Source organism: Pseudorca crassidens, chromosome 12, assembly GCF_039906515.1.
Source record: "Pseudorca crassidens isolate mPseCra1 chromosome 12, mPseCra1.hap1, whole genome shotgun sequence".
NCBI lineage: Eukaryota > Metazoa > Chordata > Mammalia > Artiodactyla > Delphinidae > Pseudorca > Pseudorca crassidens.
In genome coordinates this window covers 80557271-80573955 of record NC_090307.1, presented here as the reverse complement: position 1 = coordinate 80573955, position 16685 = coordinate 80557271, and the positions used below count along the sequence as shown (strand labels likewise).

Sequence of the window (16685 nt, the reverse complement as noted above, 5' to 3'; positions counted from 1 at the left end):
ACTGATCTTTCTAATTTGCCTCAGCCCTTAGAAAAACTGCGCGAAAGGTGAAAACAGAGTCTGTAACAGCTGCAGAGTTCTGGGTTGCTTCAGGAACTTTGACGTTGTACTTGCATGATGGCAGTGGAGTTTAGTGCTCCCTCTAGTATGTAATTAGGAGCATGCATTACTGATATCACCAGCTGAAGTTTGACCTTACTCTTCCATGAATGAAATTCTGTGTTTTTTGCATTAATTATAGTGAGGATGGATGGCTGTTTATATGTGTTTTCAAAGGTTGGCAGGATTTTGAGTGGAAGGGTTGGATGAAGGACAGAAAAGGGTAACACACGGACCCCATTGTCAAGGAGTTTAGGGGAAGACGCACCTATAGAGAAATGAATTTTGGTGAAACTGAAGTACATGCATGAGAGCAGCAACAGGTGAAATTCCAGAGGGCAGCGCCGAGAGTGGGGAGGGAGCTTCTTAGAAAAAATGGGCAGAAATGTGTGTTCATTTACTTGACTAATGTTTATTGAGCACGTACTATGCACCGGGCACTGTTCTAGGCACAGAGGAAATAACAGTGAATGAAACAGACAAAATCCCTGCCCTCATGGAGCTTACATGCTGGTGAGAGATGGAGATGGGGAAGGCCAGACAGTAAACAAAGTAAATTAGTAAAATAGGTCATCTGTTCAGATGATGCTCACGTGCTGAGGAGAAGAGCAAAGAAGAGAAGGGAGATAGGAAGAGTCAGGGAAGGGGCTCCAATTTTCATTAAAGTGCTCAGAGGAGGTCTTATACCTGAGTGGGAACTTTGGGAAAAAAGTGGTATGTGATGTGGGTGATTTCCTGTTTTCCTAAAGCATTTCCAGAGGCTTGGGTCTGAACCTATCCCAAAGGCAATGGTTCTTTCTCGCCCGCCCCCCCTTTTTTTAAACCTAGAGCAATTCTGGTTGTGTTATTGCCAGAAACGCCCTGGCTTAGACCCATTGCTACTCCAAGTGTGGACCCTGGTCCTGCAGCATCAGCATCAGCTGGGAGCTGAGGCCCCACCCCAGACCTGCCGCACCCAAATCTGCATTTTAAGATTGTCCTGGTGATTCCTGTGCACATTAAGTTTGAGAAGCACTACTCTCGTGAGCTCCAAATTCCCTTGTGGAGCTGATCTTATTTTTCTAGATTATGGGTCTCAAAACTCGCGTGTGTATCAAAATCCCCTGGAAGGTTTATTAAAACATAGCTTCCTGGACCTATGCCCTGGAGTCTCCAATTCAGCGGGTCTGAGGTGGGTCCCCAGAATTTGCATCTCTAACAAGTTCCCAGGTGATGCTGTTGCTTCTGGTCTTGGGACCACAATTTGAGAACCACCGCTCTCTATGAAAGCAGGAGTTTGACAAAATCCAATTTTATTTTCCAACCTGACATTTCTTTTTTCTGAAGGTTGGTCCATCTTTGCTGATTATTTTTCAGTCTCTTCTGCTGTTAACATCCCTTGGCCTCACTCTATAGACATGAGTCTTGTTCATCCTGGTTTCTCCAGTAAATTCATCCAGTAAATATTTATGTGCTGAGTCAAAATGCTAAGGTATGATTAGGAACCCAGGCTGTAGGTCAGACACACACACCTATATTTGAATCCTGACTCTGCCACTAACTGTGTAATCACTTCTGAGGCTCAATTTCTTCCTCTATAGAAAGAAGAAAATAATATCTACCTTACTAGATTGTTTAAAAAAAAAAACAACTGAGATAAATAAGGGAAAATGCTTAGCCTGGTACCTGACCCATTATAAGAGCTTAATAAATGAAAGCTAATACTATAATTAGCGTTATGAATTAATTTTGGGGTACCCCTCCACCCCGGAAGCCAGGATACTTCCAAATATCTAACCCTTTGCCTCCTGCTTTGGTTCAATGCCCACTTCCTCCAGAATTATCATCAGCTGTCTTGTCGGCATTCTGAATAGAGAGATTAATGAACTAATAGGAAATTATGCTCAGAAAGCAATTTGCAGTTATCTAAAATGAGGCATTTTCATCTAATAGGTTCATGAGCACGGAATGGAGTTTAGTTCTAAGTGGTCGGCTGTCAGCACAATCTACTACTGTCTGATAGCTGAGGATTCAGCTGGCTGAAGTTTGCTTTTGCAGTGAGATGCTGATGCGTTTCCCCGGTTCAGTCATGCCTTATCTGCATCCTTCCCCCTTCTCAGAGTCCTTCTACAGAAGGACCTTTCTGCAGAGCCGAGGTCTGTCTCCTTGGAAACCTCTCCACCTCTATCTGCATCTCTGGCAGGAAAACTGGCAGCAGTGGTGATTTGGGTGGCTTGTGTTCTAGAAGATAAGAGTTTGAACCAAGGTGGTTTTTTGTTTTGTTTTGTTTCCTGCACAGGCTGGAGAGTAGAAGGGAGGGGACATCCAAAACCACCAATGGAGAAGTAGCCCAGACTCTACGGATAGGGCTTAGAAATCTGCATTTTACCCAAACTCTCAGATAATTCCTATTTGCACATACGCATGGGTGTTCTGGGCTGAGGAAATAGCACGGGCAAAGGCTTGGATCAGGGCTAAGAAGGGTTTGAGCATGTTTTGCAGGCGGGGCCCGGGGTCGAGAGGAGACTGTCTGTGCTGTGCAGCCGTGGCACTGGCCTTACTGCTGGGCCTCCTGCTGATGCTTGTTGAGGCTCCAGGCTGCAGGGGGGCACCGCTCACCACGCATCCAGCCGCAGTCCGGCGGAAGCAGGCTTGGGCTCTGGAGCTCTCGTCACGCTGGGCCAGCTTGCCAGCCAGGATGAGGCCTGGTGCGGGGAGGAGAATGTGGTGTCAGGATGGCCTTTCCTCTGGGTGGTGGAGTGGAGGGCAGAAGCCCGGAGTCTGATGTTCTCTGAGTCACCTGCTCTCAGGGCCTGAGACGGGAAGGGTTTGGGTATCAGAATACCTTGCATGTGTTTAAGACTCGTTTTCCTCTAGGACCGCAGAGCACTCACAGGAGTGTTTTGAAGACAAGGTGATAAAATCAGTGGCTGCTGAGCGCAGCCCTGGCTCACCCACGTGTGTCTCGATGTCCTGCTCACAGTGCCAGTGACCTCACTTAGGGACGCTGACGCTGACACCTGAGACCTTCTCTGGAGGCTTGCATTGGGGGATTGCAGCTCCTCCCCCGCGTGGCTCAGAGCCAGGGCCTAACTGGTGCCAGTGTGCAAAAGGCCAGCTTCCTCGCCTCAAGGCAGACAGACTCTATGGTACAGTTCACACTCCAGAGTCCCCTGTGGGATCAGGCTGAGACTGTAGTCGCCTGCAGCCACATCCTTGCTTAGCTTCTCCCCCATTTCCTATCCTGCTGAGGAACAGCCTGGAGAACTGCCTCCATAAATCACCCGCCTCAGGATCTGCTTCTAGGGAACTCAACTTAGGACAGTAAAGCAACAGCAAGATCCAGACGCTGGAGCTAGAGAGAGCAGGTCCTGGCTCTGCCACTTCCTAGCTGTGTGACTCTGGGAGAGTTTCTAAACCTCTCTGATGTAAAATGAGGCTAGTAAGTGCATTTGATGTGATAAGACATGTGAGTGCCCCAGTCACCTTAGTGATTTGGGGATTCCTTCAAATCAGAATCTTTAAGTTGTTCAGCACTTATTTCATTGCAGAAGTGGATTCTCTATTAATACAAAGTATGAAAAGAAACAGACTCACCAAATCACCTCTATGGGTTTAAGCAAGGTCAAAGTTCTGGAGAAGTTAGCCCATTTCCTACTTTTCTGTAGTTCTTGTTCTCCATTTTTCTTTGGGGATTTTCAGAACCAGCCAACTTCTTGGGAAACATGTTAAAGGGTTTATATCAGGGTTTCTCAACCTTGGCACTATTGACATTCACTTGGATTTCACATACTCTTTGGTTCCCTTCTTGCCCTGTGTGTCCTTCTAGCCCGTGTCCTTACATCAAAATACAATGTTTTATCTGAAATTGTCCTGTGTTTGCAAAATGACTTCAGCCACAGGTGACAAGGAGATAAAAGCGTGAAGTAAGCCATGGTTGGTTTGAGCCACTGGGTGCCCTAATTTTCCCAGCTCTTGAAAAGCGGGGGAAATGACGAGCTGGTGTTGCAGCTGCCGCGAAGTTCCTGGAGGCTTCAGGAATTTGTGCAACGGGCAGGATATTGGCAGGATACAATTATGAGCATGCATCTCAGAGATCACCAGCTTGAAGCCCAGACTTATTTTTCCATTAATAGAAACACTTCAGTTTTTGCAGTAATCGTCATGGGAATTAATGGTCCCTTATATACGTTTTTATCTATTATAGTTGGGTCCAGTTACAGTGGTACGTGAGGGAGGATTATAATTCTCTTGAGGCTGAGGTGGGGATTGGATATGAGGATGATGGTGATGCTGATCCCATGTATTGAGGGCTTACTGAGGGCCAGACATTTTGCTAAGTACTTTACATGCACAAGCTCATTTAATTCTTACAACAACCAGGGAAGGTAGGGCCTATTATTATCCCCATTTTACAGATGAGAAAACAGAGGCCTTCAGGAGTAAATAGTTGGCCCAGAGTCTCACAGCGGGTGGATCCACTCCTCAAACCCACTGGTCCCTCTGATTCAAGGTCCCAGAGCCTTAACCACTTTGCATGGGCAAAGGACCAGCCACACAGTTGCCAGCCCCCACTCTGCTTCTCCTTGAACCAGACAAGCAGAACGGAAGACGAGCATCTGGTCTCAACCTGACCCTGGACCAGAGCTGTCAGTCTTTTCCTCCCCCGCCTGCTACCCTCTCCCATCATCCCTTCTTTAATTGAAAGATGACAAATGGGTCTCTGTGATGAACACCCCCAGGTGCTGGGAACCCAGCGGACCCTGTGGTCATGCTCTCCTCTCTCGGGGAAGCTGAGGGGGTCAGGGAAGGCATCACCAACAGGTAATACATCTACAGCTTCCTTACAGTATCCTCTTGTGGAGAGACCTGTGCCGGGGTTTTCCTGATTATTTTTCATTATGTTGCTGGAGCGTTCAGTCTTATTTCTATGTTAATACTCCCCATCTCCCTTACTCATTTCTGCTGTTGCCTTTTTCTTTCTAACCCAGTTGTAGGCCAAAGAGCTCAACCCCACTGAGCTGTCGGCAGTGAGGGAAGGGGTGTTTTTTGAGATTCTTCACTGAGGGCATATGGAGACATTTCTAGAAGCACGGGCTCAACTGAGAGACCCCAGGGGCATCAAAACTGCTCGGTTGGGGCACTCATTCAGACAAGCCCACTGCGAAGGGGGTAATGATTTTGTTTAGTGATTTTGCAAGAAGGCTTAAGGAGCACTTAATGCAGTGTTGTGGGAAAAGGCGCACAGAGGCAGGGAGCGGGAAGGATAACCTGAGAGGGGAACTTGCTGCCCTGTGATTGTATCTGCTGCCAGAGGGGGGTCTTTCCAAGATGCTTATCCAGCCTTCACCTCCCTGTTTAAAACCCTTCCTTACTTCCCCCTGGCTCTCAGGATAAAATGCAGTCTCCCGAGGAGACCCTGCACTATCCTTGTTTACCTCTCCTTCCTCCCTCCTCACCACTTCCCTCCTTATGCCTGGAGCTCCAGCTTCTCTGAGCCATCAGCAGGAGACGTGCCCACCCACTGAGGATTCTTTGCACCCTAGTGCTTTAGCCTAGATCTTCCTTGCACAACTCTGCTAGCTCCCCAGGCTCAGCTCAGTTATCACTTTCTCCAGGAAGCCCTCCCTGACTCCCCTCAGTTCCAAGTACCATACCCCGCCCTTCACGATCATTCCATATAATATACTACATTGTGTTTGTCTATTTACCTGCGTGTCTCTCCGACCAGACTTTAAACTATTTGAGGGTAGGGCTGTGTCTGCTTTGTTCACTGTTTATACATCCAGGACGAGCACCATGCCTGACACATAGCAAGTACTCAGGAAATACTAGCTGGTGGAATACATCTCAAAAGAAGCCTCTGGAGGGAAAGTGGTTCTTCCGAACCCAAGACTCTGGAAACCTGGTTCCAATCCAAATGGGATCATTTCTAGGAGGCAATTTTTTAATATGATTTTTATTTTTCAATTTGTTAATGTGGTGTATCACATTGATTGATTTGCATATATTGAAGAATCCTTGCATTCCTGGGATAAACCCCACTTGGTCATGATGTATGATCCTTTTCATGTGCTGTTGGATTCTGTTTGCTAGTATTTTGTTGAGGATTTTTGCATCTATGTTCATCAGTGATATTGGCCTGTAGTTTTCTTTCTTTGTGACGTCTTTGTCTGGTTTTGGTATCAGGGTGATGGTGGCCTCGTAGAATGAGTTTGGGAGTGTTCCTCCCTCTGCTATATTTTGGAAGAGTTTGAGAAGGATAGGTGTTAGCTCTTCTCTAAATGTTTGATAGAATTCACCTCTGAAGCCATCCGGTCCTGGGCTTTTGCTTGTTGGAAGATTTTTAACCACAGTTTCAATTTCAGTGCTTGTGATTGGTCTGTTCATATTTTCTATTTCTCCCTGGTTCAGTCTCGGCAGGTTGTGCCTTTCTAAGAATTTGTCCATTTCTTCCAGGTTGTCCATTTTATTGGCATACAGTTGCTTGTAGTAATCTCTCATGATCTTTTGTATTTCTGCAGTGTCAGTTGTTACTTCTCCTTTATCATTTCTAATTCTATTGATCTGAGTCTTCTCCCTTTTTGTCTTTATGAGTCTGGCTAATCGTTTATCAATTTTGTTTATCTTCTCAAAGAACAAGCTTTTAGTTTTATTGCTCTTTGCTATTGTTTCCTTCATTTCTTTTTCATTTATTTCTGATCTGATCTTTATGATTTCTTTCCTTCTGCTAAATTTGGGGTTTTTTTGTTCTTCTTTCTCTAATTGCTTTAGGTGTAAGGTTAGATTGTTTATTTGAGATGTTTCTTATTTCTTAAGGTAGGATTGTATTGCTATAAACTTCCCTCTTAGAACTGCTTTTGCTGCATCCATAGGTTTTGGGTCATCATGTTTTCATTGTCATTTGTTTCTAGGTATTTTTTGATTTCCTCTTTGATTTCTTCAGTGACCTCTTGGTTATTAAGTAGTGTATTGTTTAGCCTCCATGTGTTTGTATTTTTTACAGATTTTTTTCCTGTAATTGATATCTAGTCTCATAGCATTGTGGTTGGAAAAGATACTTGATATGATTTCAATTTTCCTAAATTTACCAAGGCTTGGTTTGTGACCCAAGATATGATCTATTCTGGAGAATGTTCCATGACCACTTGAGAAGAAAGTGTATTCTGTTGTTTTTGGATGGAATGTCCTATAAGTATTAATTAAGTCCATCTTGTTTAATGTGTCATTTAAAGCTTGTGTTTCCGTATTTATTTTCATTTTGGATGATCTGTCCATTGGTGAAAGTGAGGTGTTAAAAGTCCCCTACTATGAATGTGTTACTTTCGATTTCCCCTTTTATGGCTGTTAGTATTTGCCTTATGTATTGATGTGCTCCTATGTTGGGTGCATAAATATTTACAATTGTTATATCTTCTTCTTGGATCGATCCCTTGATCATTATGTAGTGTCCTTCTTTGTCTCTTCTAATAGTCTTTATTTTAAAGTCTATTTTGTCTGATATGAGAATTGCTACTCCAGCTGTTTTTCGATTTCCATTTGCATGGAATATGTTTTTCCATCCCCTCACTTTCAGTCTGTATGTGTCCCTAGGTCTGAAGTGGGTCTCTTGTAGACAGCATATATACGGGTCTTGTTTTTGTATCCATTCAGCCAGTCTATGTCTTTTGGTTGGAGCATTTAATCCATTTACATTTAAGGTAATTATCAATATGTATGTTCTTATTAGGAGGCAACTTCGAGGTGATGGGACGAGTGGAAAGATGTTCATGTTTGAAAGGACAAGAGATGGCTTTATATACCCATCTAGGTAGTAAACTCCTTTCTAGATGATTCTAAGAAAGATTGTTAAAGAAAGAATTCTTGTCTTATTTTATTATACACCCCCAGTGCCTCTCACAGCACCTGACATGAGGAGGAAGGTGATGATGTTTTTTGCGTGCGTGAATGAATGGTTATCCTGACTCTGCCATTTACTATCTGTATGATTGGGCTGCTTCCTGAGCCTCAGTCTTTTTGACTTTAAAACGGGCATGGGTGCAGCATTATCCATTGCTCACGGGATTGTTCTTCAGAGTTGTACAGGGTTATGTAAGAGCGCCTGGCCCCAAATTGGTGTTTGCTTAACGTTTCCTCAATTGGATATCGGGGGCCAGGTTTTTAAAACATCCCATTTGCACTCCGGAAGGAAAGGCGGTGCCTTCTCAGGTGGGTTGCAACGTGAGCTGGTGTGAGATGAGAGAAAGGACCAGGGATTTGGGCTGCTTGGAGCAAACTTTTCATAAACTGGTTAGAATCCCCCATGAACCAGTTGAAATGAATGTGACTGTGTTCACCAGCAAGAGTCTTGGGGGCCCCTCCTCCAGGAAGGCCACCCTTCTTGATTCCAGCCTCACACCGGTCTCCGGGCTTGCGTCTGCTCCATGGGGCTGCTGGGGGGCCAGGACGAATCCATTAAGAAAATGGCAGAGCTGCTCATAAAAGGGGCCGTTTGTCCCCGCGGTTCCCGGGCAAGATCCATGGAAGTCCAGTTTGCCTGTGGTCAGACCCCTGTCCCCCACCTCCCCGTCGGGGAGGAAGGAGGGCAGAAGGAAGGGAATGCTGAAGGGGACGTGTTTGCACTTCACACTCTGCAAGGGATACAATTTATAAGAAATAGAAATCGTTTTAAAAAATTGATGGAGACTATTAAGGGCCCCACACGAGGGACATTCGAAGGGCTTTCCCTGCTGCTGGGCTTGCCTTCCTTTTTCTTTCTCTCCTCCTCTCTCCCTCCACCTCTCCAATATCTGTTCAGCATGTATCATGCACCAGCATGAAGTTGCAGAGTACCTGCAACTTCAAGTGCTTGTCCTGGGCACCTTACTTCTGTCGTATCACTAATCTCCTCTGCCACCCTATGAGACAGATGCTATGATTGTCCCCACTTTTTTTTTTTTTTTTGCGGTACACGGGCCTCCCACTGCCGTGGCCTCTCCCGCTGTGGAGCACAGGCTCCGGACGCACAGGCCCAGTGGCCATGGCCCACGGGCCCAGCCGCTCCGTGGCATGTGGGATCCTCCCGGACCGGGGCACGAACCCGCGTCCCCTGCATCAGCAGGCGGACTCTCAACCACTGCACCACCAGGGAAGCCCCCCACTTTTTTTTTTATACCTCTTTATTGGTTCACAATGTTGTGTTACTTTCTGCCATACAACAAAGTGAATCAGCTATATGCACACATATATCCCCATATCCCCTCCCTCTTGTGTCTCCCTCCCACCCTCCCTATCCCACCCCTCCAGGTCGTCACAAAGCACCGAGCTGATCTCTCACGCTATGCAGCAGCTTCCCACCAGCCATCCGTTTTACATTTGGTAGTGTATGTATGTGCATGCCACTCTCTCACTACGTCCCAGCCTCCCCTTCCCCCCCGTGACCTCAAGTCCATTCTCAACGTCTGCATCTTTATTCCTGCCCTACCACTAGGTTCATCAGTACCATTTTTCTAGATTCCATATATTATATGTGTTAGCATACGGTATTTCTTTTTCTCTTTCTGACTTACTTCACTCTGTATGACAGACTCTAGGTCCATCCACCTCACTACAAATAACTCAGTTTCGTTACTTTTTTATGGCTGAGTAATATTCCATTGTATATATGTGCCACATCTTCTTTATCCATTCGCCTGTCGATAGACATTTAGGTTGTCCCCACTTTACAGATGAGGAAACTGAGGCTCAGAGTGAGTCAGTGACTTCCCCAGCTTGTCACAGCCAGGAAGTGGTGTCAGGCTTTGAACTCAGATTTCTTCTGTATATTATCCTGATACCACTTCCTTTTATTTATTTATTTTTTGGTGGGGGTGTGGAGCGGGGAGGAGCCTGCCTTCTGGAAGGTTTAGGCATCCAGACACCTCTCATCTGGGAAGTAGAATGTATCCTTCTTCTACTGTGGTCCTTGAGCCGTGGCGTGCACTTGCTGAAAACTCACATTCCCAGCACTTCCTGAGTCGGAACCCGAGAGGGTATGCCTTGGGAATCTGATTCTGAAGCAGGTGGTTTACCGATAAATTGCGTGCTAGTAGCTCTTTTCTTTCATGGGCAGTGAAAAGGAAAAGTCTAACTGGGGTGGAATCATGCGTGTTTCCTGCTGGAAAAATGATTCTTTGTAAGTGGGACACACACAAGTCTGGCCTCAGTCCCTGTACCGCCTCCCCTCCAGGGTCTGGGTGACTTCAGCTCTAAGCTAATCCTGCTGGCTGGATCAGCAGGTCCTGGATGTGTGGGTTCCAGTTCTAGTTCTAGACATGTGAACCTCTGTGCCAAGTTTGTGTCCGGGCATCGGAGAGCGCTCTGTTGGGGTGTCTGCAAGGGCAGTGGCTGTGCTCCAGAGCCTGGCACTGCCCTCTGAAGCCCTGGCTGGGAGGATGAGAGTTCCATCGCCCACCCTTCAGCCAGAGTGCAGGAGGGCTGCTCCCTTACTGTGAGAGACAGAGAGGAAAAGGCCAGGGGGAGGCAGGAGACGGCTGAGGTCACTGGTGGTCTCGGCTGCCTTGTCCTGATACGGATGTGGTCCGAAGGTGACGTTCAGCTGCTTGCCCTCACTCTGCGGTGCTGCCCACAATTGGGAACGGGCTGCTTCACACTGCTCGTCAGCTTCCAGCTGGGATTGTTCAAGGAGACTCCTAGGTGGGGCTGGCAGAAAGGAGCAGTCTCTTTCTGGAAGCTTCCTGGCGGAATTGAGCTAGTTCAAGCAGGAAAGAGTGCACACGCTTCTTGGTTCAGCTATCACTTGGCGTCAGCAGTCTCCCCAACCAGGGCTTCCCAAACGTCCGTCTGACCGAGTCACAGTCATCCAATTCCTCCAGAGGCTTCCCGGTGTTTGTAGAATCAAATACAGACTCCTTGCTGGGGCCCCGGGGTCCTGCCCACCTCCCCTTCCTCAAGTCTTCCCTCCACTCTGGTTCTCTTCACTTCAGCCTCATCAGCCTTTAACTTCTGACCCCTGAACCCACGAGGCTTGATTTTGCCCCCCAACCTTTGTGCCACTGGAGCCCTTCCCCCTCCCACTCCTGTCAATCTCCATCCCATTTCCCTGTATTATTTTGTTCACCATCTTACCACACAGGCGATTATCTGATACTTGTTTATGTGTTTATTAACCCTCCCCATAAACATAGTGGCTTCATCTGGGTGATCATTGTGTCCCCAGGACCTGGGGTCCAGTAGACCCAGTTTAAGTGTATGTAGAATGAATTAAAGGCTAATTTCACACTCAGCAGGTCTTCCCTTCTCTATAGGTCTGAGTCTGGGGGCCTTAGAAAAGAAAAAGACAAAGCCAGTTTGCAGTAACGTGGGATTTTTATTGCCTTGTGAAGTCAGGCAACTGTAGGGGGAAGAGCAAGGTGACAGGCTCAAAAAAAGGGACATTTTGACTCAGCTGCTTATAGACCACAGGAACCTTCCCCTTTACTCACCTCCACCCCCAAGATGTAAAGCAAGAAGAATGGAGGCTTTGGAGGCATCTAACAGAGCTAGAGCTGGACTTGGGACCTCTTACTGACTAGTCGACCTTGGGCAAGTTATCCAAATTTGCTGAGCCTCAGTTTCTTATTCTGTAAAATGGGGATAACAAAAGTTCCTCCTTTTTAGGGCTGTTACAAGGATTAAGTAAATCGTGTAAAGCACTGAGAGCATTGCCTGGTACATTGGAAGCACTGCATAAGTGTTAGCTCTTGTTTTTTTCAGAGTCACATGGTCTTCATGACGTTTGTGACCAAGGGTACCTCCTAATGTTTCCAGCCCTCTTAGACTTCGGGTGCCAAGAGCTGTCACCTCTTTTTTGAAGATTCCACATTGTCTCAGCCAACTTTTCCCAGCCTAACTCAGCCATTCACTCACCACCCTGTCTTGATTTTGTCCTGTTCATATAGCATCCCTACATTTATTCATGGACCATTTGTAGCCTTTTTCACTTAAAGCAAATTTATTTACAGGTGAAGATGGATCTTATAATCATGAATGGAGAATCAACATCACTTGCCATTAAAATAAGGGGACCAGAAATAAATAGACATCCAAGTGGAAAAATAAATTTATTCAATTCCCTGTGAATACTGCTGCCTGTCCAGATCTGGGGTTAGCACGTGGCAGAGAGACGTAAAGACGTCTTAGCACAAGAAACCCCCCTGGTGCAGTCAGCGTGAAGGAGAATTGAGATGGACTAACGTTCTCACTATGCGATTGTTTCATGCTGCCCACATCCCTCCTGGCTTCCCCCCTGCACCCCTGGGAGCCCCAGATCTAAGTTTTCCATATCATAGAGGAATTCAGGGCCCTGTTAGGGCCATAAAAGACTGAACACAAGGAAAATTGGGGAAATGTGCACAGACATTCCAAAGCCATCAACTAGACCAGTGGTTCTCATGCCTCAGCACCTACCGTCAGACGCATCTGGAGGGCTTGGTAAAGCAGGCCACTGCATCTCAGCTCCAGAGTCTCTGATCCATCACATCTGGGCTGGAGCCCTGGAAGTTGCATTTCTGGAAAGTTCTCACCTGGTGCTTCTGCTGCTAGTCTGGAGACTCCACTTTGAGAACCACTGAACTAGACTAACTGAGTCAATGTCAAGTCCATGTCTGGGCGTCCAAACCATTCCATTAAAGATATCTGTCAAATCCCTAGAGGGGAAGAGAGTGGAGGACACATCTAAAGGTCCCACTTCTCTGTGTAGAGTACTTTGATAATAAACCCCTAAGCAGGCTGAGGGTAGCCTTCTGGCAAAGATGTTGGCCATTGGAAGTTAAGCTGGTGCACACAGAAATAGTAAGGAAATCCAAAAGGATATGCATGGAGCACTGACAGCACCTGCTGCAGTGTGTATCCACCCTGCAGATGTAAAATTCCAAAAGAAAAGGATAGAGCAAGGTCACAGTACCCTTTTGAAGTCTGACAACGGTATGGGGACGAGCAAGGTGACATCTTGGATTTGTCTCAAAGGAAGACATTTTGACTCTAAACTCTTAAACTTAATACCTCTAAAACTTAATACCTGTTACTGATCTCATCCTAATTGGAAGCCTTGGTTGGCTGTCTCCTATAGCATGAGCCTTTAAGAAAAAATGATGCCACCTCTGGCACCACTGACCCAGGGTTTCTGCCAGGACAAGTCAGTTAATCTCAGTTTTTCCATCTGTAAAATGGGAAGAATAATAATACCTATTTCATGACGGTGTTATAAAGATCTAATGATATAGCGTCTATAGAATGTTAGTGCAGTGCCTGGCAAATGAGTCTTCGAGTAAGTTGGTGATGATTATTAGGACTGAAGGATGACGATGATGATGATGAACATAGACTGATAGATAACAATGTCTTTCAAAGCATGAAGTCCAAGTGGGCACTGTTGGTGAGACAGTTGCTACCAACTCTTGGACGACCCAGGACTGACCCGTGAGTGTGGGATGGCAGCAAACTCTCTCCAGAGTTAAGTTCCTAGGTTCCAAGGGTATGCCTTTGCAGTAGCTGCCCTATCTCGTCTCATGTCTTGGTATCCACAGTGCCCAGAACTTTCTGAACCATTGGTGTGTCCCATCCACCCATCCATCTACCCAACCATACATCCACCCACCCATCCATCTACCCATCCATCCACCCATCCATCCATCCACCAGTCCATCTAAACATCCATCCATTCATCCATCTATCCGTCCATCCATCCTTCTCGCTCTTTCTCTCTCTCAGGTTAAAGTGCCACAACAAATGCACCAAAGAAGCCCCACCCTGTCATCTCCTGATCATCCAGCGAGGAGGTAAGTATTTAACACTTTCTGCCCTGGGGTTGGGGCGGGGGGGCACCTGCAGGCCTTCTGAGATAGCGGTCCCATCCAGCTCACCTCTGGATACCCCTTGACCCTTGATCCTTGCCTGTCTCATTTCTTTCCCTCTGACACCCTTCCTCCCGACGTCTGTCTCTTTAATCCACCTCCCATGCCTGTTCTCCCTATTCTTTGTCCCCATTCTGGTCTCTCTGATCCTTTAGCCCCCAGATTCATCGACCCCTCCCTAAGTCTTTTTGTCTCATTCGTGTCCTCTTTCCTAATTTTTACTCTCCTCTCTTTCCCCCAATCCCATTCCTTTCCCTTCCCACTTGAAAAGAGTCCTAGCTGAGTGTTTTTCTGTTATGTGCTCTTCAGACTCGGTCATTTGGCCCTGCAGAAGTAGGCATAGGGAGGGGGCTTGCTCGGGCCTGTTGGTTTGGGCCATCTGTATTCCATCTCCTGGGGCCCCGGGAGTGTCTGGGCCAACCTGTCTAGGCAGGGAGCCAGCTGCTACCTCTGGGAAGCCACTACCAGCCTCCTACCAGGCAAGAGCAAGACCAGTTTAATGAGAAGGAAAGGCTTTTCCCTGTCTGCTAGGGATTCAGTTGGAGGCCTCGCATTCCAGCTTTCAAAATAGTTCCCCCAGTTCTTGGCCTGTGGGGTAGTTATTCCCAGACTCCATTATCCACACTGCACTTCATCCACCGGAGGATCCTGTAGGCCTGTGCTGTTCAATACAGTAGCTACCAGCCATATCTGGCTATTTAAATTTAGATGTATTACAATGAAATAAAAATTAAAACGTAGTTACTCTGTCACACCAGCCACATTTCAGGGGCTCCATACTGGAGAGTACAGATACAGAACACATTCATCATTGCAGAAAGTTCTACTGGACGTCACTAGTGCAGACGCTTGCTCTTGCAGTGGTGGTATGTGGGCCAGCGGCAACACGGGAATCGCCCGGGAGCTTGTTAGAAATGCACAACTTCTGGCCTCACTCCAGATCGTGCATTTTAAACAGCTTCTACTGGCAACTTCTCTACGCTTTAAAGAAGCACTGCTCTAGAGGAGAAGCTGCAAACTCAGATGCCTGCCACGTACCCTAAATGAGAGCCGCTGGCCAGGCGGGGCCGTGCAAAGTGGAGAGAGAGCCAGGCGCCGTCCAGAGAGGATGGCCACTCCAGCAGTGTGGACCTGCATCGTACCGTTTCTCATGTTTCAAAGAAAAGCCCCAATAGTTTCGTGTGCCGTATACTTACTTTTAAATGTTAACAACTTGTTAAGATTGTTAAAATTCTTGCTGGCGTCCTCCCTGCCACCCCCCACCTATAGGTTGGATGGAGGCCTAGTGCCAACTTTGGGGAATACAACTCGCTAATCCTCGTCCTCCGCCACCCCTCCCAGCCCTTCCGGCCTCGGGTCAGTGTAGGCTCAGGGGACTCTACCCTGGTCTTGAATGAACCCAAGGGAAACTTAAAGAAGGAGGTAGATTGCTGTCAAAAAGTGCTGGCACGTCTTCCAGAGCCAACGGGCCATCGGTTTTCGATGATCTTTGCATCGCTTTCCTCCACGAGGAGAGAAGATTGCAAGAGAAGGAAAAGTCTTCAGCTCCTTTCTCTTGCCCCTTCCCACCTCATATCCTTAATTAAGAACCATCTGTTCCTTGAACAACTGTATACACGCCGTGAGGCTATTTTAAACCTGAATTCTCACCACTCCTGAGCCCTTGTCTTGGGTCAACCTTGTCGAGGAAATCGCCTCCCACCGGACTCCCCTCCACTGTGGTCTCTGCTGGAGCCCGACTCCCGCATGGAGACCAGGACCAGCCTGCTGGGAAGCGACCCACTCTCAGACATTGACATCGGAAGAAGGGCTCCCTCCCACCCACCTTCAGGATGCCCCCTTTACTCAAAGGCGGCAGGCCCCTGTACACACGAAGCAAACGGAACTTGCCAGAGGTCCACCAGCTTCTTGTTCTACCCACCCCCCTTTGGTAGGAAGTTGAAAATATAGTTGGTTTCCATGGTGATGGGAGCCCAGGCTTAAGAGAGAAATTAAACCCCTGGGTCAGTCCAAAGCTTTAACTTTTCCACGAACACCCCCAGCCCCACAATAAAAAACAGCTAACAAGTAACATTACCAGGCATCACATTTGAATGCAAGCTTCTTGCTCTGCCCCTCCCAGTGGTCCCTGTAAATAGTAAGTAACAGGGAGAGGGGCTCAGGTGATGTGGTTTGGATCAGGACACATTTATTTAGCATCGCCTGTGTGCCCAGCTTTGTGCCTTTAGGGATGATGCAAAGGGGAAGCTGGGAAGCTGAGACTTTCCTTCAGGGATCCATGGTGACCTTGTTTAGCACAGATGTATTTTGACCTGCTACAGACTGCTCGGGCCTGAGAAATCCCACAGGTGGCCCAAGATGATCCTCACACCCAGCTTAGATGCGGGAGGGACAGATGGCCACAATGAGCTTGTTGACTGATGACAGCCCCTGAGAAATCAGGAGCCGCTTGTCTTTCAAAGGAGGTTTAATTCTGAAATGAACGCCAATGTGAAACAATTGTGGTATTGGAGAAAAAAACTCCGATAGCTTCAGTTTCATTGTAATAATTTTTCATCGTCAAAAGCCATATATCGACAACACAAACATTTTAGAAACCACAGAGAACACAGATAGTGGGAAAAGTGTCCCAGTATCATGACATAACACAGTGACTATCATTTTTAGGGAATTCCCTTCCAGTCTTGGGGGTGGGCCTTTGAGGTGGGGTCAGAGCTCTGCTCTCCTGACGTGACA

At 47.0% G+C, this 16685-nt stretch overlaps 1 protein-coding gene across 1 annotated transcript in view; it reads left to right on the top strand.

Annotated features, from left to right (window-relative positions):
• The window catches only part of KSR2 (kinase suppressor of ras 2), a 400467-nt gene that overhangs the window by 301265 nt on the left and 82517 nt on the right, over window positions 1–16685 (top strand). Inside the window, exon 8 of the mRNA XM_067700755.1 lies at window positions 13807–13874. Coding sequence (XP_067556856.1) covers window positions 13807–13874 — 68 coding nt within the window. The remainder of the gene's footprint in view (window positions 1–13806; window positions 13875–16685) is intronic.